The sequence below is a fragment of the Festucalex cinctus genome, chromosome 12, assembly GCF_051991245.1.
Source record: "Festucalex cinctus isolate MCC-2025b chromosome 12, RoL_Fcin_1.0, whole genome shotgun sequence".
Lineage (NCBI taxonomy): Eukaryota > Metazoa > Chordata > Actinopteri > Syngnathiformes > Syngnathidae > Festucalex > Festucalex cinctus.
In genome coordinates this window covers 15,452,238-15,477,887 of record NC_135422.1, presented here as the reverse complement: position 1 = coordinate 15,477,887, position 25,650 = coordinate 15,452,238, and the positions used below count along the sequence as shown (strand labels likewise).

The 25,650-nt window shown below is 38.8% G+C and overlaps 1 protein-coding gene across 3 annotated transcripts; it reads left to right on the top strand.

The window, feature by feature from the left end:
* Positions 1–1,919: 1,919 nt before the first annotated feature.
* Positions 1,920–24,225, top strand: mbip (MAP3K12 binding inhibitory protein 1). 3 transcript variants are annotated; one of them, XM_077539920.1, is made up of 10 exons: positions 1,920–1,988; positions 3,610–3,763; positions 17,708–17,824; positions 18,391–18,579; positions 19,060–19,156; positions 19,388–19,456; positions 19,985–20,140; positions 21,219–21,316; positions 23,794–23,832; positions 23,949–24,225. In XM_077539920.1, exons 3-10 carry the CDS (start codon positions 17,747–17,749, stop codon positions 24,054–24,056), a joined length of 834 nt encoding a protein of 277 aa, XP_077396046.1. In that variant the 5' UTR covers positions 1,920–1,988; positions 3,610–3,763; positions 17,708–17,746; the 3' UTR covers positions 24,057–24,225. The 3 variants fall into 3 exon arrangements, with proteins under 3 accessions (XP_077396046.1, XP_077396044.1, XP_077396043.1); XM_077539918.1 differs by lacking the exons at positions 1,920–1,988; positions 3,610–3,763 and adding an exon at positions 16,482–16,657 and having other exon boundaries at positions 19,391–19,456; XM_077539917.1 differs by lacking the exons at positions 1,920–1,988; positions 3,610–3,763 and adding an exon at positions 16,482–16,657.
* Positions 24,226–25,650: the final 1,425 nt, after the last annotated feature.

The following is a 25,650-nucleotide window of genomic DNA, read 5'->3' as shown; positions in this document are numbered from 1 at the left end:
TTAATGTTGTAATATTATTTTCTATTTTCGAAATATATTTTTAATGACACAAACAGTCCATAAAACAGAAAGTAATATGAAATCAATTATTCAAAAAATAACCCCCCCCCCCCAAAAAAAAAATCATGATTTTTTTTTTCTCCTCCAAGTGAATAAAACACGTTTCCGTAACATAGATTATTTACATTAACTGTCTTTTTTTTTTTTTTTTTTTTTTTTTTGCACCTCCTCATGTAAAAACTTTTTGCTGTTGTACAGTTTTGTTTTGTTTTGTTTTGTTTTGTGTTGGGACACTATTGCTGTCGTTTGGTTTGGTATTTGTACGTTTATATGTAACTTATTATAGATATTTGACTTACTACAAAAACAGTCCTATTAATAAATTATGGAAAGGTGAAAGCCGCCCCCCCCAACTCCTTCTTCCCCCTTATTTGTGGAATGCGCTGAAAAAAATGGACCTTGAAATAATTTTTTTTTCAAGACATTAAACACAAATATGACTATAATATAAACATAATAATCATAAATGAAATGATAACTTAAAAAAACAATGTTGACTATAGTGTTAGATTTGTCAATAATTTGATTTGATCTGAAGAAGTATTACACTAATTAGTATAATTGTATTATTACTACTTTTTAATGGCTAATAAAAGTGTAATAAATGTTTCGTAATATAGCAAAATTGTATTTTCTATTTGTAATCAGTAAAAACATTTTTTTCGATAATCTTTTTCAATTTGTACACAATAAACATTATTTGATATTAAATTACAATAAAATACCATACGTTTTAGTGACTACTCGAGTTTGAAAAAACACGTTATTCTAAAATAGTTCTTAATTATTTGTGATAAAAAAAAATAATCTAAGTGCCTTGAAAGAAAAATGTTGCCTTTTATTTTTATTTTATTCTTTTTTTTTTCTTCTTTTTTTCACGTCCACGTGTTGACGGCAAACTGATGTGGAACGCTTCATCATGCACGCGAAGAGCAAATAGCGAGTCCATTCTTCGGCTTTTGTGTCGGGGTTGGTCCGTTTGCACAGTCAACTCGACTATTTTCTTGTCTTTGTTCTTTAAATGTTACTTCTTCTTTTTTTTTTTGCTTTGTGAGTCAGCACACAGCAAACAGCAGCTTATCGTGGCCAAACTCCAGCTTATCAGCAATCAATCAATGCAGGGAGACATCATTAAAAAGCCCCAATAAGAAAATATATTTTGTTTTGTTGTATTTTATTAACACTTTAAATCAGGCCCTAATAAACGTTTTTTTTTTTAAGTCATTTTCATTTCAAGGCGTCTGAAAGAAAAGTATCAAAAGCAGTGCTAATCATTAAGAGGAAGGTGATTGGGTGGGGAGAGTGTATGGGGGGGGGGTCAGTCATTCTCCCGCCACCTAACAATGTGGTTGCTAGGCAACGCGGCTCGCGGCAGGTCGTCTAATTTCAGGGTGGAAATAGCTTTTCAATTCCGTGTTGACACATACAATCGTTCCAAAATGATCCGTGAAGCAGGCGGCCAATGTCAAACGTGCACACGCCTGATATAATTTATACATCCTGTACACTGAGACTCTTTTACTGTATTACCCTTTAAGTGAAACCAGAATGTATCGGCTCATTTTGACGGTAATAGCACGAGTCGTTGGAATCGTGCCTTATTTTGGCTCATTTGTTTCCTTTCATCACGTAATGCACTATATTCGTTACCCTGTCTAATACAAACTGCATTACATTTGTGTTTTTCATCTACATATATATTACATATGTAGCCTATATATTAAAACAAACAAACAAACAAACAAATAAACACAAACAAACAAACAAATATCAAAACAAAAAAGTAAAATGGGGTTTATGCCTCGGAGGAAGCGGGAATAACGACTTCCGGGTTCTCACGCGGGTTTGTTTCCGGTTCCGGTTTACGACGTGTGGGCCTCGTCTTCATGCTTGCGCTTTGCCCATCTGTTGCACATTCCCGTCGACAGGTGCGAGTGTTGATTTATATTGAAAATGTTTGATTGTTGCCATGTTTGTATGTCTTACAGCAACTTAAAAATAAATACATAAATATAAACAAAAACAAAAAAAAGGTGTTGAACGTCGACGGAAAGTGAGATGACATGTGGAAACCCGGAAGTCGGAAGTCCGTGGCATTATCTACCAGATATATATAACAGCAGAAAACTAAACATAAATAATTAAAACAACAAAAAATAAACACAGCAAATACAAAAGTGACAAAAACAAAGAATCAAACAAAACAACAAAATCGAAACACAACAGCAACTGAAAAATTTCTACTAATTTTGTTGCAAAATTATAGCAAATGCTATACCAAATTTCTGCAACAAGTCAGATGTACAGATAGATTTACAAAGCACATCTTAGTGATGTGTGCCATTTTGTGTGGGACTCCTAAAACACACCAACCTTTTTATGCAAGCTCAGAAATGTTTGTTTTTCTCATTTCCTTTCCAAATTGGCGCAAATCCTTGCACTAAATTCTTGTGACAGCTGCAGCTTTAAATTGATAGTAACCAACATCCAGAATGTCAAATTTTATACTAATTTGTGGCAAAAATAGTCGAAAAAGCTACAAAAGTTTTGCAATGATTGACTCAGGTTTTTGTATGGATGGGCGAGTACTCATGATACAGGGTATTGGGTACTTGAGGAGGTTGTCAATACTAGCCACCGATACCTAAGGCATAAAAATCTGGCATTAAGTAAGTCCTCCTCAGCAGTAGTTGGCGCTCTGCAGCAGTTTGACACATCTGTGAATCATCATCTATGTCTTTTTCACAATGTTTTTGTCATTGTGTTAAATGAAAAAAAAAAAAAGGTAAAAGTACTAGAGGTATCGGTATTAGGTATTAGTAAGTACTCAAAGACTGTCCATCCCCTTTTCGGTCCTTAAAAAAAAAAAAAAAAAAAAAAAAAAGTGCAGTGAACAGCTAAAGGTTATAATGTTGCATTTTTTTTTTATTACTAGCATTGCTAACTTGCTAGAAAATATGTCAGCTTTTTGACCAATTTTAATACTGAATTGCAGTCATTTTTGCATTTATTTCTTTGTTTATTCCAAACGAGACGAAATCTCCGAAGGCATGGCAGCAATTTGAAGAGCAGAGAACGCGAGAGGCAAATCACAAGGTCTTTTCTCTCCTTGGGTCAGCATTCAAATGTTGGTGCTTGCCGCCTTTTGTTAATACGCCGGAAAATATGTAAATTTGCCAATTGAAGGAGGAAGAAAGAGCCGGTCGTCAAGGTTTGGCTGCAGAAAAGTCTCGGGTTCGTAAATGCAGCAACCTCCAAGGACGCTTTGGTTTTGTCCTTTGCGCCTTTAACGTTGATAAAGTGAATCTTGATCCGTTATTTTAGTTAACAAAAACTAACAAAATAACTGTAAATGAAAATTGAAGGAAAAAAAAACATTCACGTGACTGAAATAAAATAACTACAAAAATGAAATGCTTGCTTTTGATGGATTTTTTTTTTTTAACTTTCGCAGCTTAATCATCAAACCAGAGCTAGCCAAGACTTCACATAAAATAAAATAAAAAACCTTAATTGATGATGATTTCTGTCTCTGGTGCTCTTTGTCAGGTTTCCTTTTGGCGACACCGCTAGCTGGTTTGTCTCAACTTGGAAAAAGAAACGTTTTTGAAGAGGCACTTTCGCACACAATACGTATGAGCGCTAAAGCTAGCTTAAACTGACGGCCAGGAACAAAGAAAGGACGTCTTCATCTGCATGTCTGGTGAGTACCATGTATTTTATTTCAAGTTTTTGGATTGAAAAGTATTCATTGTGAACTACTGTTTTGTATTGTAGCAATTTGGAGTTGTTTGGGGGGGTGATGTTTTGGAAGATAAAGAGTTTATCTTGCTCCTTTCTCACTATAGCTACGCAAATCGCTAACTCCTCCAGTGATCACACCTGTTGATGATTCTTGTAACTTTAATCATGGTGGAGATGACTCAAAAGTGTAAGACTGTAAGACAACATACATAAAAAAAAAACACTTGAGAAAAATAAATAAAATACAACAAAATGCTCTATCCCAGTCTGCCGTATGATAAACATTAGACTGAGCTATCATGCTAACGCAATAATGCTTGTGTACATACTAATCGCTAGCGCAAATGCTAATTGCGAGCTATTTTAAATGCTAATTATAAGTGAACATTTTTAGCATGTCTCAGGATACAAACTCAAGGTAGAAACATTTCACTAATTTATAGATAATCGTGAACATTTACAATATATACACAGGACACTGGCAATGCTAAAAAGGAAACATCTAACACAACAACATCCAGTTTGCTTTTCACAATAGAACTATAAAAAAAAAACAAATCACAATGTTTTGCTCTTTATGAGCCAGAACATAAAAGTGGCAGTGTTTTTGTTTCAGTAATAGTTAGCTAATCTTACTAAAATTTTGCGACAACTGCCCTTTAAAGTTCCAGTCCTCATTAGGGTATCAACCAAATACATTGCTAATTACCTTTCTGCTAAATCCCATTGCGAATCAACTTTCTATTAATTCCGATGGAAAGATTGGAGCAAATCCTACAAAAGTCTTGCGAGAGCTGGCACAGCATAGTTGAGGACGAATGATGTTTGCTCATGTGACTTGTTGTGAGTTGCTGGTGCTCAAAGTGATTCAAGTGCTGCTTTTCTATTCTCAACTCAGCCATCGCGAGTGTTTGCATTGTTGTGCATGCGTGTTGCGCTTGTTGCGCATCTGTCCTTGTAAGCTTGCGTTCAGTTTAGCGCTGTTTGTTGCATATGTCTTTAAGTGTGTTTACATTTCACAAACAGTTGCTTATACAGTCTAAGTCATTCTCATTTCAATATTTAACAAGTCGTCCCATTGGGAAAAAAAAAAATGTATTAGCATCCCAGGATTATGCTAGCTGCTATTTAAATAATGTTAGCATCTGCTCAGTAAAATGAATACATAGACTTGATGTGTAATTAGGTGAATCGCTCGTATGGAGCAAGGGCCGTTTTCTGTCGCGGGGAATCGTCACACATAGTTAAGCGTGGTAGGATAACTGCATCCCGACCGATTAATCGGGCATGTGCTCCAAATAGTTTGACATTTGGGAATTATCTTTTGGGGTAAAATTAAGGTTTAAACTTACAATATAGACATATGAGGTGGGATTGTGACGTTTATTTCTCTCAAAGCTTAGCTGATGCTTCAGGGCTTGGTCCCTAAACCCAACAATAGCGAGTGTTGACTGTATTCTGTTCCATTATTGGTTTCATTGTCAAACAGAGCCGTACAGATTGCCGCCCTCTCATCCAAAGGCACAAGTGCGCCCTCCAAATTCCACGAGGGCTCGCCGCGCATTTGCATCCCATCAGCGTACAAGCTCATTCAGCTCAATGCCGCCTGCTTTTCAACTGCACGGAATACCTTCAACCAGCGCGCCGAGCTTTTATTTGGACGAACACAGGCTGGACCGAAAGGAGGTGGACACCAATTTTCTGGGACGGCGGACGCAACCAAGGGTGGGGAGGAAGGAAGAAATGAAATAAGGGAGGGATTAAGAAAGGATGAAGAAAGGAAGCAAAGGACAAGTCTTATGAACTGATTGCTGGAAGGGAGAAGGAAGAAAGAAAAAGGAAGGAACTAATGGATGCATGAAAGGAAGACAGGAGCAACAGAAGTATATATGGCAGTAAGGAGGGTAGGAAGGAAAGATGGATGGCATGACGTGAGGAAAAAACGAATGAAAGCTGGATTGGAGGAAGGCTGGAAAGAATTAAGGATGAATGGAGGAAGGAATGGAAGGATGGAAGGATGGAAATAAGCAAGAAAAAGAAGGAAGGAATCAAGGCAGGAAGGAAGGAAGGAAGGAAGGAAGGAAGGAAGGAAGGAAGGAAGGAATCAAGGCAGGAAGGAAGGAAGGAAGGAAGGAAGGAAGGAATTAAGGAAGGAAGGAAGAATCGGAAGAAAATTAGGGAGGAAAGAAACGAAGGAAGGAATCAAGGCAGAAAGGAAGGAAAGAAGGAAGAAAGGAAAGAAGAATCATGGAGGGAAATTAGGAAGGAAGGAAGGGAGGAAGATAGGAAGAATCATGGAAGAAAATTAGGGAGGAAGAAAAAGAAGGAAGGAATCAAGGCAGAAAGGAAGGAAGGAAGGAAGGAAGGAAGGAAGGAAGGAAGGAAGGAAGGAAAATGAAGGAGGGGACCAGAGTGCATGAAAGGAAGGAAAGAAAGAAGTTATTGATTGGAAGAAGGAAAGAGGAAAGGAAGGATCTCAATTCCACTTCTGGTCTCCAACAAGTCAGTACAGAGAAGCCACATCAGGACTTGAGATCCTCATTTCCAACCCCAACCCTGGCTCGAAACCCTGACTACAAACTCCAACCTTTGCTTGAAAGCCAACCTGCAAAATGCAAATGAAAAAATGGAATCGCAATGACGCCACCGACCCAAGCAGATGCCACAAGTGTGCGTTCTTCTGCTTGTACGTGCCAGCGAACAAGGAAGGCACGCAAGGAAGCGAGCGAGCGAGCGAGCCCCCACCCCCAACCCCACCACCCTCCGGCTCTGTGTACAGTAGCAGTCGGGGGTCCATTGGGGGCCAACCAGCCATCACTAACCGGGTTAAGGCCACACTTTCTCTGTCAGCGTCCCGTGGTGATAACTGGAGCTTGAATGCGCCTGCGTGTGAAAGGTCTCACCGCAATCCCGATGTACGGTAACTCATACGACCGCAGACCAATTCCTTGTGTGTTTTTACATAATTGGCCAATAAATGTCTGGATTTTACTAGATTTTGACTAATTTTGCAAGGCCCACAAAATATTGTTCGATTGCTATAAAAACATGGAACCTACCAAAAGAAAGATTAAAGTCTCTTCTTTCATCAAGAAAAAAGTATATCAAGTTTCATCACTATTCACAAATGTAGACCTTTTTTTCCCCCCAATATGGTCCTGGTTGATCTCTTATACTCTGCTGCCATCTGCTGGCCATCTGTGTAATTACAACCATTTCTCAACCATTCTTTGCAGTTCAAAGGCTGCATCAAAGCCTTCTGTGTGCTCTAGCATTAAAAAAAACAAAAAAACAAAACAAATTATAAATGCGTCTTTGGGACGCTTAAACCATTTAAAATTGAACGTATTTATACGTTTTTGGGAGCAAATGAGTCAAATAACATAAAACATAAAATGATTATTAAAAAAAATATATATATATTATTCGAAACGGCTCCCAGTATTAAACCAACATAAGAAGTTCGGTTTTGGTGAGCCATAGAAAAGTATGAAATGGGCCGGAAGGTGGCCCACGGGCCGCAGGTTGCCCACCAGTAAGTGAATGATAGGCTGCAGCACCAAAAAAAAAAAAAAAAAAAAAAAAAGCCTTGAATGTTGCGACACAATGTGCAATCAAGACTCCCCCAAGATCCCCCCCCCCCAAATGTGACAACTTAATCGGGTCTGCCATGGCCGCCGTCATGATCCCAGCTGAGAAAAGGCACAAACGTCCATTTAACCCCCAGGCAGGACCACCCCCCAAGGTTCGAGGTAAATAGGACCCCGCACATTAGGACCTGTTGAGACTTAACATATTTTCTTCGACAGCCTGCAAAGGAGATTAGGCGGGAGGGTGGTGGTGGTGATATTTGCTTCCCCCACCCCCCCGCTCCCCACTGCTCCTCCCTCCTCTTTCTTAACGAAATATGTCATTAGGAGGAATTCATGTGACACAAAAGGGGCGACAGTCAAAAAAAAAAAAAAAAAAAAAAGGTTGACTAATTATATAGTTTGCCCTGGCAGAGGCTGCAGGCAGGTGGCTGGTCCATCATGCAAATGGCTGCGCCGGTGCAATTAGCCTCTGGCAGCCACCTCAATTAACAATTAGCTAACGTGCAATTCTGCTGCGCGCGCGACGCCCCCGCCGGCTCCTTTTTAGCCTCAATTGTCACCGTGTATTTTTTTCAATTGCTCAGTAGGATGCGCGCTTTTCTTAATGTGGTCAATTTACAGGCTCAGTGAGCGGATGTGTGGGGGGGGTCACGTTTCCATTTTAAGAAAAAAAAGAGAACTTGTTTTCAAGGAAGAAGTTGAGTTGACTTGAAATTAGTGGTGGGCGGATCGATCCAAATATCGATATTACCGATACCGGTATCGATACCGGGTCGATACTGGCACTATAATATCGATCTGGTAGTTTAGTTTTAGTTTGGCTCTTTTATGCACTGCTAAGTTTTGGTCAAACAGATAACGGGCATGTCACAGTAGTGTGTTTTGATTGTGTGCCATCACGTGACCTAACGTGACCTAACTTTGTAAATATAACAAGAAAAATAGCATCATAATAATCTTTGAAAAATCTGCGATACAAAAAAAGAGAAAAAAAAAACGATTTTTTTTTCCCCCCGCCAACTTGTAGATATGAAGTCCATTTTTAGCATTGTTATGTGGCTAAAGAAATCCAAAATACTTTGTAAACTAGTCAGTATCACGTCCACCAGTTTAGCGGACCACATGCTGCGTCTTGAGGTTCTGCTTTTCTAACCCCTTCCACTGATCCCCCTAGCAGTCCATTGCCTCCTCGCGGGGACCAGCGACACCCCCTCCGGCGCCCACCCACACGCTCTCATTATTCCCACTGGCCTCCGACATGACACGGGAACAAAGTAGACATTAAGCGACATTAAAGCTGGGGATGGAAGTAATCAGGAAGCCGTTATCTCTTAATGAAGCCAAACACATGCGCGGCGATACACACAGGCGCTAATCAATAGAGACCCCCCCCCCTCGGACAAAGAGGGAGGCAGGTTTGGGTAGGCTGGGGCCGGTCCTCTGCCCCCCCCCCCACCACAAATCAATTCGAATGCTTGTTTGCTTTGACAGTCTATTTCCATAGAATTACGTGTTCATTAAAAGTCATTTGTCAAGACAACACGAAGAAGACGCGAAGCTTACGGGATTAGAAGGGAAACACAGGCTGCCCCTATAAACGCTTTTGTTTTTTGTTTTTTCACTGGACAGCACATTGACAAACAAAATATAACACTTGGAGATACAGGTTTTTTTTTGATTTTATTTTGGTAGCTAATGGTACGGAAGCGGATTGCATTCACTTGAAAAAAAAACTCCTTTATTTTGACTATTTTTTTGTGGGGAGCTTTGTTTTTTTGAGTATTTTTTCTGTTTTACTGAATTTTTTTCTGTCATAAAAAAAATATTCAGGAAACACAAGAGAAAAAATGATTCAGAAAAACAGGGGAAAAAACATTAAAAAACAAAACAACCCCCCCCCCCCCCCCCCAAAAAAAAAAAAACGGAAAAAAATTAGTCCAAAACAGAGCACCAACTTCTGTTTTTTGGAGTACCGTAATTATTTTTCTTTTACCTCTGAACTCCAAGTGACTTGTTTCAGACCACTGACCTGTATATATGACTGGATAGTCGATAGCCCATACACGCCAGTGCAAGCCGTTGAAGTCACAGGGCGGCCATCTTGTTACTCCCACCTTGTGAGCAGACTACTGTTTAAACTATATGGTATACATACAGGTGAGACATATACAGCTCGTAGGTAGTTAATATAAGGCCGGAGACGGGGTGGGGTTTTTTTGGAATTTTTTTTTCTGTTTTTTTTTTCTCCTGTTTTTCTGATTATTTTTTTATGACAGAAAAAAAATCAGTAAAACAGGAAAAAAATATTCAGAAAAACAGAAAAAAAAAACTAAAAAAATCTGAAAAACAGAAAAAAAAAAACTAAAAAAATCTGAAAAACAGAAAAAAAACTGAAAAAAAAAATAAAAAAAAAAAAAAGCTCCCCAAAAAATTAGTCAGAAAAACAGGACTTTTTTGTATTCAAGTAAATGCAATACCCTTCCATACTAATGCACTCTAAGTTAAGTCATCTTTATTTTTATAGCGCTTTCAAACAGCCTTATCTGTCACAAACTGTAGTGCACTTTATCTAATGAATGTTTTCATATCTCTTTTCCAAGATGTTTGCAAAAGTGTCCACACCCTCTTGTAACTGGCTGTGTTCACAATGAACCACATCACATTCAAACTCATGTTAAATGAGAGTCAACACACACCTTGCCATCATTTCAAGTTCAGATGTTTTAGTAGGCTTTTCCTGACATTTTTGGCACTTGAAGCAAGGTGGAAGCGGACCTTGACGAAGGTCAAGATGGATGGAATTATGAACAGTTCAAGTAAGTGTGAGCACAAAAGCTTCAGGTTTCTGCCAGGAAAGATGTCAGGAAAAGCCTACTAAAACAGCTGCATTCCCACTTGAGAGGGTGTGCACACTTGTGCAACGACATCATCTCAGTTTATTTTTACTTTCCCTCTCGGCAAGATTTTGCTTTTCAATTTGAGTAGGTCAAATTGTTGAAATGATTTATTGTGGTCTCATTTTTAATATCACACAAACAGGGGTGTGTAGACTTTTTATATCCCAATTTACAAGGATATTTTATTCCACAATGCAGGAAAGAGGACTTTTATGTAAATGTGTTGCATCTGCATGGGAAAGGAGCTAAATTGTGCTGTTTTAAAGTTGTTTTGCATGTATGATGTCCCTTTTTTTTTTTTTTTTTTTTGTCACTCTAGCAGCACAATTGCTTTTACCAAAGGTCCCCCTTTTGGTTGCTATAGCATTCTCAAGCACCACTCTGCCAAATCCCCACCCCCACCACCGACCTGCTCTGCACACTTGTAATAAATTATCCTCAAGTGAAGTGAAAGAATAAAATATATTGGTTAAAAAAAAAAAAAAAAAAATGGCAACCAACCGGCGCACTTTAGTGAATCACACCCTCATAAACATTTCTGACCCCTTTTGCTGCATCTTTTCATGTCATCGCGTTGTCTGCTGTTACGCAACATTTAACGCCATCTTTATGCCGAGCGTGAAGTGCAAACACATGCGAGGAGGAGGAGAGATTTGTTGATTAATTAAACATGTCTCCTCCAAAAGACCCCCCCCCATCACAATGCGAGTTTGCGGCAGTGTGAATCTCGCGCTCCTCGTCGCTGTCATCGTCGCCAAATTGAATGCAGATTGAAAATATATTTTCGGCTCTTGACTGGGCCTATTCACAGCCTGTTGAATCGACGGCGCGTAAATAAAAAAAGGAAACGCCGGTCGGGAGCTTTTGAGTGATTGCACGCGTACACTTTGAGGAACGGTGTTATGAATTGAAGCATGCGCGGCGCAACTTTAAAATCATTTCATGAAACGCTTTTTTTTTTTCCCCCAGTGAGGTTTACAAAAAAGGGGGCGAGGAAACAATTTGGAAGTTGCCAAACGTGTGTAAATGTACAAATGTCCAAATTTGGTATCTATTTGAGGACATTAAAACTGCTGGTGTGAAAATGAATACAACAGCTGAAGTTTAGCGGGCAGAATAATCGACCGATTCATAAAACAATATAATGATGAATAAACTTTTTTTTTTGGGTCTCCTAATATAGCAATGAAATTATGAACTACAGGCAGAATATTTGACTGTTTTACATCACTTTGTTCTTCAGTATTTGCGTAACGTTACAACTGTAACAGAGTGTCAAATCGGCCGATTTTTTTTATTTCCGTTTGGCACGAGCTTATGTTTGATTGTCGTAATCTATGTCTTATGTTTTTTTGTAATTCGTGTTACCAGTAGGCACCAAGTAACCACAAAAGGCCACTTGAGTTGCCTGCGGATCTGTTCTAAAAGTAGCTCACCAGAGACACAAAAAAAATTCAAAAAAATCCGTACCAAACTGGTAGCCCTTTACTTTAATCAGGTTTATTATAGTTTTGGAATTTTTCATTTTAGTTAGTTTTGATTTTGTTTTAAGTTTTTTTGTTTTTTAAATTGATTTAGTTTTAATTCATTTTCAGGGTGGTTCTGTTAGTTTTTTTAATTAGTTTTAGTTATTTAATAAATTCATTCATTTTAGTTTAGTTTTAGTTAGTTTCAGTATTAGTTTTAGGTTTGTTTGTTTTTTTTAAATGTGCAAATGTGCATCAATATAAAATAGTACCATGGGAGCGACGTCATCTGAAGGTGCTTTTCTACTGGCTGCTGCTTGATGACGTCACTTCTGTGTGACACGCTTTCAAACGTCCTTTTTCCGGTTAATATCAAAATAAATCTACTTAAAATCACATTTAAAATAATCCCCAAAGGCTCGTGCATTCAATTCATTACCAAAGATTAAAACAAAGGACATTTTTGCCTAAATTATAGTTATTTTTAGTTAGTTTTGTAAACATAAAATGTAGTTTCAGTTAGTTTTTGGTTTTTAAAAAGCATTTCAATTGTTTTTTAATTTTAGTTTTAGTTTTTTTTTTGTTAGCTTTAGTTAACTAAAATAACCTTGATCAGCACCCAAGAAGTAGCTCTCAGTTTCAAAAAAGTTGTAACGTGTAGAAAACGAGACAAAACAAAATAAAGCACAAAAAAAGAAACACCACACCCCCCGTCACTGGAATATCGACAACAAGAAATTACTTTTTTGTACATGACGAATGCTTAAAATTAGCATCAAACTTTGAGCCCACTAGATGGCATGGGTGGAAAAATTTTGCATTAGCATCGCTAATAACTGCTTAGGACGTTATTTGGGCGAATTCTCTCGCGGGGGTGGAGTTCAAAGATGGCGCCTTTGAGTTTGCTAGTTTATCATTTTCAGTTTTCCACCTTTTTTTGTCATTTTTTTGTCTAATGTTTATTGTGTGTCATGTGGACTTGTTGTGTATTGTTTTTGTGTTTTCGACGCGAAACGGGAAGTCAAGTAAAAAAAAAATAAATAAAAAATCTTTACATGAATATTTTCTCAGTCGTGTAGGCAATAAAAATACCATCATTAAAGGTAATTTGACAGAATTTCTTATTTCACAAGAACTATCACTCTCAGCTGGTGATGCCTTCTGTACACTTAAAAAAACTAAAACTAATAATAAAACTAACACATTCTAAACTAAAACAGAACATTTTCGATATATAAAATATAAAAAGGAAAAAAAAACACTCTAAAAACTAATTAAAAATAACTGAAAAAAAAGTCTAAATTAAATCTGCCTATAATGAAAAACCCCAAACTAATATAGCCTGTCTGTAAACATCACACCTGTTCACTGATCTGAGGGACGCACCTTGATAAATGTGGCCTACAGATCCATGTCGAACTGCGCCAGCGGGCTCACAGCAGCACCCGGGATCGGTCGCCTGCTGCGTTCTGGCAAGAAATCAATAGTGGGGGGGTGGGGGGAGGAGTGGTGGAGGGGGGGGGGGGGGTGTGTCCTAATCATCTGTACATTTACCATCACAATCAACAATCAAAGCCAGGACCCGCACCTTTATTTTCGGGGGGTCTCCCGAGCGCCACAAATTTTCCCCGCTGACTGTGAAAAGGCGACGGCGGCAAATTAGAACCCTCGGCTCCCGTGAGCGGCGCCTAATGGCTCTGATTTGTGAACTGCTAAACGAGGTTATGTAAATGAGGCTGAATAGAGGCAGCGGGACCCCAGGTGACAGGTGCAGGCGCTTTTAAGAAAATATATTTAAAAAGAAAAAAAAAAGGTGGGAAGAGGATGGGTGTCACAAAATCAAGAAGGAAGTTGCAGCTAAATGTGATTTTGGCTGTGGGAGAAAAGTGTGACATGCAATGCACGCAAAAAAAAAAAAAAAAAAAGCACACAAATTTGGAATAATGTTCCCGTTTTGATTGAGACACGGTAAACTATTGGCTTAAAATTCTGGTTGCACTTTTAATTTCTTCATACTGGCAATATTTTCTAACCTGTCAGCGTTTTCCACCTACAAGCAAATTTCAGTTAAAAAAAACAACAACAACAAAAAGTAGTATCTGTTGGAAAAAATTAAAATAAAGATTGGCAATATTTGTTTGGTCATTGCAGTTCAAGTATCTAAATTATTATTTTTTTTCTGTAATAAAGAAAAAAAATCTGTCTTGTTGTTTTGATGGTAAAAACATTTTTAAATCACAAAATTTGCAGATAATTTGGTTGGAGATATGATTTATTTATTTTTTTCCTGTTCAGAAAAAGCATGTATCGACAATAATTGATATATTTTCTTCTGAAATACAAGGACATTTTTATTTATTTATTAATATATACTGTAAATCACAAAATGTTTAGATCCAGTAATTTTTTGGGACTTTATTGGCAACTAATAAAAAAAACATTTATCTCCAGATTTCAAGATTTTTTTTCCCCCTGGAAACACAAACAAAGAAAAACAATTTCTAGCATGAAAACAATTCTTCAAATCACAGAATTTGGAGAAGAGTTGTTTCTGCTCCTGTTGAACAAAAAGCATGTCCCACCAAATATTTGTATATTTTGTTCTGAAACTCAAGGAAATTTGTATTTATTTATTTTTTAAAATATGTAAATCTGAAATTTTTTAGATACAGTACTTACATTTTTTGGGGAGGATAGCTGATTTGAATAGTAGTTCAACTTTTTTTTTTTTTTTTCTTCCCAGAGACGTAAACAAAGAAAACACTTTTTTCTTGTTGTTTTTTGGATGAAAATATTCACATCACAAAATTTGGAGATACTTGAATATTTATTTATTTTTATTTTTTTAGAATTGCTTCTTTTTTTTGTCCAGCAAAAAGCATTTATCTGCAAATATATTTTTAAATATTTATGAAACACAAGGACATTTTTGTTATACGTTTTTTTTTTCTGTTAAAAAAAAATCACAACATTTTTAGGTACAGTACATAAATATCATTGCCAAAAACAGCTATCTCCACATTTTCCTGATTTTTTTTTCGCCACCACTGAAACACTAGGAAAACATATTTTTGTGACTAAAACATGAGAAACACTTTTTTTTCTTTTCTTATTTAATAACTTTTGGCTGTGTGGGAACATTGGGAGCAATGGCTCAGCGTGTCAAATCATGTCAAGTGTTACAGTTCCGCTCCCATTTCGGGGGGGTGGCAAGGGGACGTGTCAGACCCCCTTTTCCGAAAATGATTAACCCATCGAGAGAGCTCATATGAGGCGCGTGAGTGGCGTGGGCTTTCTCGTTTGCCAGCAACTGTCATTTTCCTGTTGTCGTCCTCATCAGTCTCTCTTGCCATTATGTGAAAAGACGGGGAAAATGAATAGAGGAAGGAGATTTTCCCACAGTCACTCAATGTGCGCACGCACACACAAAAATCACCATTGTGCCCAATGGCCCTGCTGCACAGTCTGCTCTGCACTCAACAACAATGTTCTCATTAGAGGATGACTATTCTTTTTTTTTTTTTTTTTTTATGAGTTATCAAGTGCAATGTTAACTACTAAGCATGTCATTTTGACTGGGTTTTATAATTCTTAACCATGTTAACTTATATTATATATATATTTTTTTATACATATGGCTGTTGTTACACTAATACAATTATGTGTTAAATGTGTTTTTAATAACTTTTTATTTTTCAATGCATTATTTATGAGAAGTGCTCAAAACATAGTTTAATATCAAAAAATTAAACAGTCTGTGAATAACAAATGACTTTAAAGTGCTTAGAATTCACCCAACTTGAACGTGTACTTGTTGGCTCCGCCCACATGGTGACGCATTTTCCTTAACTTCCTGCATTCCAACCAATCGGGACAAATGAGAATTGTACAGATGGACATGGTCAAAAATGGGAAATTAAATAACTAATTTTGTGGCTAATTAATGATAAATTACGAACGCATTTGAAGTTTTAAAAAACATTTACTTTATTAATAATACTTTAACGAACAATTTAAGCTAATACATTACACACACAACTTTTTGAGCGGGATAATTCTATACAGTATAGATGAAAAACAAGTAAATAGTACATACATAAAATTAGCATTCAATATTTAAATTTCTCAGAGCCTCTTTGTTACAAGAGTCATTGATACATCTGATATTGGAAACAGTACAATTGCGAAAGTGTGTAAAAGTAAATTATATATATTATTATACACGAACCGTGAGCATTTGTGAGTGTGGTCTCTTGGCTCAACACACAGTGACGTAATTGCTAATATTTCATTTTTAAAAAAATGAAAAATTATATTGACACTAGGTGTTCATTTTGTTTATCTTTTCCTGAAACTGGGTCACATATTTTCTGGCGTTGTGAGCTTACTAAGAAACGATGGAAGGATGTCGTACTCATACGATTTATTTGCGGTAACCTTATTGAAAATTTTGTTTTGTTCTATGAGCATGTTATTTTGTTAAAGAGTGGTAGAGATGACAAAGATTTATTTTTTTGTGGTAAATTTGCTAATTATATCAGCTCATGCAGTTTTACATACATAAATGTAAATTTGGAACTCACAAACCACTGTTTTCTGTATTTTGTATTTTATTTTAAGTACTTTGACTTGGTGATGCCTGTTATTATTTTGCAACGGTAGTCCAATAAAGCATTTAAAAAAAAAAAAAGTGACGCACTTGCTTCTGCCTTCATTTCATCTATCCCAACCAATCAGCGAGCACGTCTTCTCTTGATTTTGAGCCACAATGGCGGACACAAAGAAGCCGACCGCGAAGAGCTTTTCTCCCGTTAAGGAGTCCTCCAGTAACAAATTGTCCAGTTACTCGGGCTGTATGGATGTCCTGCTCAAGCTCCTGGCCGACTTTGCGAGAGAGGTTGGTTCGGTGTTTGCTTCGCGGAAACCGGCGAAGTATGTGTTGTTTGCTAGGTTCATGCTAACGCTCGGAGCTGCTGTCCGGCATCAGTCGGAGCAAAACATTCCAAAAGGGGGTCAGCTCGTAAAAAAGACAAACACTTTAAAATAGTTATCCTCAAATGGTAGTCTTTTGTTTTAAACTTGGTTACCCGACGTACTAGTATATGTAAACGGCTTGTTTACAATGGATCTGTGTTGTTCACATAGATGCCTCGTTGGGCAGGTTGGCCACTTACTGTGATTCGTCAGCCAGTCCGCCATATTGGATGGGGCAGCTATTACTATAACAAGCTCGGACTGAATTTTAGAAAGTAAAAACATACGAAGTGCACAAAAATCTGATGGTTCTAAATGTTTAATCATTGTATTTTTTGGTTATAGATAAGCCCAAAACTAATGTATTACTGTTTTTAATGGTTTCATAACCGCACAACTAATTGATTTAAGTTTGACAGACTGAAAAAAAAGTTTTTTTTTTATCCCCCACAAAAACTTTTTTTTTTTTTAAATATATTTTTCACACATTCTGTAGTCTTAGGGTGCTTTTGGGCTGACCTGCATTGCTTACGCCTGAATAGAGCCAGAAGTGTTGTCAGATGACACACATACACATACACATACACATACACACACACACACACATATCATATATATATATATATATATATATATATATATATATAATTTTTAAATCTAAAGTTTTTTAAGAAACTGGGAAAAAAACAGAAAAAGTAGACAAAATATAAAATGTGTTAAACAATAAAAGGGGGAACAATCAACATGGGCTATTAGGAAAAAGCATTAGACAAAAATATTTGGAAAAAATACACAAATATTAGAGTAATGCTGCTAGAAAATATAAGCTACAAAATTTTTGAAAACAAAATATATAAAGTGCTGATTTAAAAAAAAAAAAACGCTAACTGGGTGACATTCATTGCAATTGCTTGAGGCAAGGTTACTCTGAAGAAATACTGCACAGCTAGTTTTACTGTATGCTGTGTCTCAGCTGAAATTAGGTGACGCCGCTTTGAAGGTGACCATCAACATGGATGCTCTGAGTCTTCAGTCGTCAGACGCCAGTCACGCTTACGACTGCCTACAGCGCCACATCACTAACCTACAGGTGCGCTACGTGCTGGTTAAGTCGTACCCTATCAGTCATTGTGCATGTTACCGGCATTTTTTAATTTATTTTTTTTAAGCATTTTTCTGTCCCCCCAATTGCTGTTCATTTTTGGCTGTGTTCGCTTGTGACCTGAAATATTGCCGGAAATGTTCTTTTGGGGGAATGTGTCTTTTACTCCTGTTTTGTACCTTGCAGATTATAATTTTTTTAAACTAAAAAATATATCTTTGTTAATCTATGATTGAAGATGCATAATGACAGGCTGAAAAATGAAATGCTTTTCCACTAAATGACAACTAACCATGTAATCACTTTTTGTGACATTGTTTGATGGTGTGTCATAAGAAAAAATGAAAATAGAATATATGTCTTGGCTCAAAACAAGTTTCAGCAAACACTAAATGAATGTCAACATTTCATTTAGAAGAAAAATATTTGATATTTCCATCACTTTGCGTTTGTCGGCCGACTCAAGATATTTTTTAGTTGTTAAGAAATCGAATCCACGGCAAAAGCTGTTAAGTTGTGGAAGATGCACTTCACGATGTTGTCATTTGGTCCAGGCTGTGTCCGAGAGCCTCAAAATCCTGGCGGAGGCTCCAAGTCGCGCCTCATCAGAGACGGAGAAGGAAACGCCGTGTGACGCCGCGTCCTCAACTGCCCTCCAACGCGCTACGTCGACGCCTCCCCACCCGTACGCGTTGGACGCGGGCGATGACGTCCTGGTGCAAATCCGAGCCGGCAAGTCTGAGGTCGGTTATGCTTATGAATAATCATCACGTCATTAAAGCGCTCGTCGCAGGCCTGAGAATCGGGAGCGGGCGGGGATGGGAACGTAGGGGTGTGTGAGGGGGTCCTTTAGCGGCGTGGTCGGCTGGGAGAGACCGCGTCGCTTGGAGGGCTTTGAGAGCGGGGCCTGGTCCTTGATGGATTATGAAGTGGATGCTCATTACTCTCAGATTGGATGTGGATGGAGGACAAGAGGCCCCATTCTGTTGTGCATTTATTTTGGTAGCCAAGCAAACAGTATTCATATTCCATCATGCCATGCGGGCCCGTGTGGTGCGCCTACCTGGAATTGCAATTGTTCATTCCACATCATGTAAATTGCAAGGCCCCCCAAACCGCCCTCGTTACATTATCATTACAGCGGCAAGACAATTTTGCTTTGCGGATGCCCTTACGCGGCCGATCAATCCATCGCCTGTCATTTACGCGTGTCGTCTCCGCAGATCGAGCGCAGGATATCTGCATTTATGGAGCGCAAGCAGATGGAGATCAATGAAAACAACGTGCGCGAGTTCTGCAACGTGATCGACTGCAATCAGGGTGAGCGAGGCGCTTGCGAGGGGGTTGGGGGGGATTGAATGTGTCGGGGTGTGGAGTGGGAGCCTGCGCACAGATTGCCAATGTTTGGGAGAGAGCTGATTTCCAGCGGGCGAGAGGTCAGCCTGAACTGAGCTGGAGTAGCTAACGGCCTCCAAAAAACACAGCGGCGGCTGCGATGTTATTGTGTTTTTATTCATGTGGTTTTCACGCGCCGCATTTGTTCTTCTTCAGCAGAGGACAGCTGCGCCAGAACAGACGCCGTGTTCACGCCGTACCCCGGATTTAAAAGCCATGTGAAAGGTGGGAGCAGAAAATAAAATATCAATCATGGGACATTTACGACACGGTGAAAGGTTGCACACAATCACTGGCCCCATTTGTTCAGAATTCAAAACAATTTGGCCGACGAGATATCATGGAAGTCACCTTCTTCAGTCAGTGTGGCCAACATAAAACAATCTTTTCAAGTAAGAATAAGAAAACAAAAAGGCACATCCTGAACACAAATCACAAAGATGTGTAAAGTGCCTTTGAATATTTTATTTTATTTTTTAAGCAGTTCTTACTTGTTAAAATATGAAAATAGATTTGGGGAGCCCTTTAAAAAATGAGTTGGAAAAAAATAAATAAACATGCAATTGCTTTGATAAAGGCAAAATAATTCCGTCATGATTTGTATTGTTGCTCATTAAAAATAAAAATATTTGGCATACAAGTGTTAAAATAAGGGAACCATTTTTACAAGCAAAACAGGAAAAAAATCTATACAACGTGAAACTAAACTAATGTTTTTTTTGGGGGGGGGGTTTGCGCAAATGTTTGTCACAGTTACGCGGGTGGTGAACACGTACGGGCCTCAGACTCGCACCGGAGGCCAAGGAGAAGCTGGAGATCAGGTGCGAGGTCCGGCCACACAAGACTGCGGCAACTCGGCCATTGAGGAGCGCCTCAACAACATCGAGACTCACCTCAGACTCCCGACGGGTAACAGGAACACCTTCTGACTGAAATTCTTTGGAGAATGGAGTCTCTTCTTTCATCAATTAAAAAAAGTATATTTGTATCTGTTTCCGTTTTGCAGCAATTAGCATTGTAATGGGGAATATGCCACGGAAGAGGCGGGACTGTTTTTGCACATCAATTTGGTTCTGGTTCGGTTTGCGACGTGTGGGCTGCGTCAAAATACTTGTGCTTCCGACTTTGTGCCCCTTGGTTGGGCGTTCGCAACCCGGACCGGAACCAAACTGTGTGCAAAATCACGTCCCACCTCTTCCGTGGCATATACCCCATATAGCTAAGTTTCATCATTATTCAGAAAACTGTTAAAAACACTGGCAAAAACAGCTTGTTGCAACATGGCCCTGGATGGCCTTATACTCTGCTGCCACCTGTTGGCCGTTTTTTGTTTTAACTACCATTGCTTTAAGCGACCTCTTCAGGTCAGAAGCTGCATCAAAGCCTTCTGTGTGCTTTAGCAAAAAAAAGTATAAATGTGTTTTTAGTAGGGACAAAGTATTAAAAAACGTATTTACACGCTTTTGGGTTTGAATGAGTTAATAGGATAAACCCTACATATTCCTCCAATTTATGATTTTTATATATTAAATAGATTTTCCGGCTCATGTCACAACAAACGTCATGGTCTACTTTGCAATTACTACTTTCCTATTAGCCATTTTCTGTATAGATTTCATTTTTTATTTTTTATTTTTTTAAGATCTAATTTTCAAACTGCATATAAATGGTAGAGTTGTAGAACGGCGACATCGTCAGAAAAGGCTCGCTTTGGATAATAATACTTCTAATTTCCCGCCACTTCCTTGTTTCTCAGGGCGCATTTTGATTGGCTACATTCCATTCCGCGTCACCGTTGACTGCATGATGACTCAGGAGAAGGCAGCTTAGTTGTAAATATTGAATGTGTTTAATATTCAAGTTTTTTTGGGGACCCTTTTGTCAGGACAAATTCACTTTGTTGTCTTCTGCTGAAAAATCAGTGAGCACTGAGTTCTTCACTGTTGATTTGAGGATTCAATGTGTGACATTTGTCGTTTTTCGGCAGTGGGCCCGGTTCCCGTGAGCGTCTACCAGAGGCTAAAGAAGCTGGAGGACCGCATCCTGCAGTTGGAGGGACTCTCGCCAGAGTACTTCCAGTCCACGGCGAGTACACACATAATTCATTTCAGCGGAACCAGACCACATAGTAAAAAAAACAAAAAAACTGCAAGCGGCTAATTGAAGTCGCTGGCTTGTTCCAGAGCCACTTCTGCAAGTAGTAGCAGAGTCACCCATGAGGCACCATTAGCCACCTCCGGTAAAAAAAAATAAAAAATGGAGCCTTCAGCAGAGAATTTGTAACTGGCAGAGGGGGAATGGTGTGAACAAAAAATTGGCCCGGCAGGTCACGCCTATGGCGAAGAGGGAGAGGTGCCATGTCACCGGCCTTTGTTGTGGGCCTCCATTTAAGGTGATAACACAGGTGTGGGACTTGAGTCACATGACTCAACGCTGACTTGAATTGGTCAGTTGTAGGACTTTGGACTTGCTTGGCTAATTACAGAGGAAAGATTCAAGGTTCAGTGTGCTGAGTTCTCCAGGATGTACTTTAATCAACACCCCTTTGAATTGAATTGAATTGAATTGAATTGAAATGGACTGCTTTTTATATCGCACTTGATCTACACCATATGGTGCCCAAAGTGCTTTGCAATGTCTCACATTCGCGCACCTGTATCTGGCTGACATAAAAAAAAAAAAAAAGAAGCTAAAATAATATTAATACAAAGGATTATCATCATAGTATTAATTAGGGATAGACCGATTATCGGCCGGGCTGATTATCAGCGTAGATAGTCAACATTTTCAAGAATCATATGGCCGATAATCGATCCATTTAACTCATTTGCTCCCAAAAACATATATCGTAAATACGTTCTATTTTAAAGGTTTTACGTGTCCCAAAGACGTATTTATACGTTTTTTTTTGTTTTTTTTTAATGCTAGAGCATACAGAAGGCTTTGATGCGGCCTCTGAACGACACAGAACAGTTGAAGCAATGGTAGTTATTACAAAAATGACCACTAGGTGGCAGCAGAGTATAAGAGATCAATCAGGGCCATGTTACAAACAAGCTGATTTCCCCACAATTCTAAATAGATTTGTGAAGAATGATGAAACCCAGCTATATTCTAATGCTAATTGCTGCAAAAAGGAAACGGATAGAAATGTACTTTTTTCCCCGATGAAAGAAGAGACTCTAATCCAGGGGTGGTGAGATCCGGTCCTCGAGGGCCGCAGTCCTGCTGGTTTTGGATATTTCCCTTCTTCAACACAGCTGATTCATGATCAGCTCATCAGCAAGCTCTGCAGAAACCTGATAACGAGCCTGTTAATTGGAATCAGCTGCACTTCGAGTAGGGAAATCTACAAAACCTGCAGGACTCCGGCCCCCGAGGACCGCAGTTTGCCACCCCTGCTCTAATCTTTCTTTTGGTAGGTTCCATGTTTTTATAGCAATAGAACACAATATTCTGTGGGCTTTGCAAAATCAGTCAAAATCCAGTCAGTACTAATTATTTACATTTTCAGAGATGCTGCAAGGAACGCTGCACCTTCTATTTTTGTTTGAAATTAAAACTAAGATAAGTAAAAATGTTATACTTAAGAAATTTTGGAATACTTTATTTACTGTAGAAAACAATTGTAAAAGTTTTTATTTAACTTTTGAAAACATGACATTTTTGTTAATTTTTAAAACTGTAAAACTAAGATTTTTTTTTTCCTAAAATATTTTATGAACCCTAAAAGTTGTTCAATAAACATATGCTTTAAAACAAACAAAAATAATAATAATAAAATAAGAGCTGGATTTTGTATTTTTACAAATCTTGATGCCAATATTTTCCCTTTTAGTGAAAATGAATATCAGCTCCAAATATCTGCTCACTTGTCTACTAATAATCGGCATTGATAAAAAACATATTGGTCCATCTCTAATAGTAATAGAAATAAATACACTTTTTTTTTTTTTTTTTAAAGGGAGAAAACAAGCAGTAGTCAGTTCTACATACAACATTTTGCAGACTTGTGTGCCAAAAGCACATGAGCAGAATGCAATGCGGCTCACCAGAAGAAGTGGGCCCGGTGCGTTCGTGCGTGCGTGCGTGCGGAGCGACGGCGTTTTCCGAGTGCGCTCGAGATGAGCCGCATCATGTCTCTCCATCTCTTGATTCCGCCGTCGCTCAGCACAGCACAGCATGCCGCGCTCTTCAGCCGCTTTTGACTCGCTGCATGTTTGTGCGAGCGCAGATGTCGAGTGGTTCTGAATAAACCGATGGGGTCTTTTCTACTCCAAGTACCACTTTTTTTTATTTTATTTTTTTTAAGGGGGTGGGTTCAAATGTATTTTGGGGGGGTTGCTCAAGCAGCTACATGCAGTTGCCCCACAAGGATGCCACTAGTTGGCAACTTACTGCTGGTACCAAAATCAGACATTTTTGGGGACTGGTTAAGTCAATCACAAGGCTTAAACCCTATTGAGCATGCATTTCACCTGCTCAAGAGGATGCTTACAGAGAGTAACTCCCTCAAAACACTTACCACAATCTGACTTTTCTTATTGTGTACTTCCTTGTAGAACCTCGCACACAAGAGACCCAAGATGTCACCCGCTCAGGTACCTCTGTTTGATTTGTTTGATTCTCTTTTTTTTTTTTTTTTTTGGGGGGGGGGGTGATGTCTTCTGGTTCATTGCCGCGCGGCTGACTTCGTTCTTGCCGTTTTGTCCTCCAGGCCTGCAGTCTGAACGAGCTGGATGAGAAGATTAGCGCCGTCAAAGCGGCCCTGCTGAAGAAGGCCAACGAATTTGGGCCAGCGTACGGACCCGAGTACCCGCTTTGACCTGATTTGGCGTAATTGTGAAAGTAAGGTGGCGTGATGCACCGAAACGACGCGAACAAATGAAGCCGAAAATGCACTTATGGCCAATTTTTGGGTGCAAGTTTTCAGTCCGTCATCACTGAGGTGTGATGCTCCCTTTTGTAAATAAAAGTACATTTAGCGCTTAAAATGTTGGATTTGTGGTTAATTTTTAATGAATTGAATTGAGCTTCTGCGATCATTTCCACTGTCGCCGTTTGCCCAGCTACATGCTCTGTACTTTAGCTTTATATTTAGCTTTAACTTGAGCAGCCAGTTGTTATAGTGTCCCCCCCACCCCTCCATGATAATCATTAGCTTAGTATGGGCTACGGGCTATAACAATAGTATGTTAGCATGGTGTGAGCAGCTACATATTTTCCTAAGTTGCAATAAGTTCCATTTCTGGTTAGAAATTATTGTTGTTTTTCGATCATTTCTATGTTAGCCATTAGCATAGCATGCGATACACCTTTCATCAACATCATTGCTCCCTAACTTAACCTGAGCAGTAGGGATGTAACAATATCCAAACAAAACGATACGAATATTATCACTATATGAAGGTCACAATACGATAATTATCACGATATTGTGGGGGGTTGACGATACAAAAAAAGGTCACAATATTGTAAAAAAAATAAAATAAAATAGCTCATACTAAAACAAAACACAATTTTGTGCCTTTGTACATATTATAAATGAGGGAGGAGGGGTAGAGGGGGAAGGGGGGAGGGAGATTTTAAACACGGAAGGGCCAAAACATGCCTTAAGAAAATTAAACTACTCTTAAAAAAGGGTCCTAGAACTGCACAAGAAATCAACCCTTCTTTTTAAACAGATGTGCTTCTTTCAATATCGTAATGTGACGACGATATATTGTGGCAGATGACTATCGCGACATCACGATATTTCCGTTATCGTTCCATCCCTACTGAGCAGCGAGCGGTGATTTCTATTTCCAATTGTAACTAATCGTTGGTTTGGTCGTTTTCTTAGCATATGCTACATGCTATATATTAGCATTAAAGATGCCTGACATAGCCTGAGCAGCCAGACGCTTATGTTGTGGTAAGTTCCACTTCCAGGTCGAATTCATATTTGGTATTTTTGTCACTTATATGGTAGTCATTAGTTTAGCATATGCTAGATGCTATTTAGATTAGCATCTGCTTGGTCAAAAGAACTCTTTTTGTGTGCGTAATTGTGAAATGAATTGTACTGAGCATGCTGAAGTTTCCGTGTCTCTAAGTTCTATTTTGACACACATCGACAACAACCGCTTGAAATCAGTGTTACTGGTTATCAACGATTTGTCTAATAGATAAGCAGACAAATCAAACAAGCTGCTAACTGCGAGAGTGCGCACGTGCGCGCGCGCCGCGGTGCGTAATTGGGAGGAAGCTGAGCGAGGGCACCTGATTTCTTTGCCTGACTGCTGCGTTGCTGATGATCCGCGCTAATGGTTGTCATTATGACAAATGACCTGATTATGGCAACTCTTGTTTGCGAAACATCTCGCAGACCCAACAAAGCAGCGCCGCCGCTGTCGCCGCTTAAACGGGCCGCCGCTGCG

Bases quoted from the DNA above. Each gene is read 5' to 3' on its own strand.
- mbip (XM_077539917.1), top strand. From the start codon at position 16,529: ATGGCGGACACAAAGAAGCCGACCGCGAAGAGCTTTTCTCCCGTTAAG. The intron at 17,825-18,390 runs GTGCGCTACGTG...CATTTGGTCCAG, and splicing joins GCCACATCACTAACCTACAG to GCTGTGTCCGAGAGCCTCAA. The intron at 19,457-19,984 runs GTGGGAGCAGAA...TGTTTGTCACAG, and splicing joins ATTTAAAAGCCATGTGAAAG to TTACGCGGGTGGTGAACACG.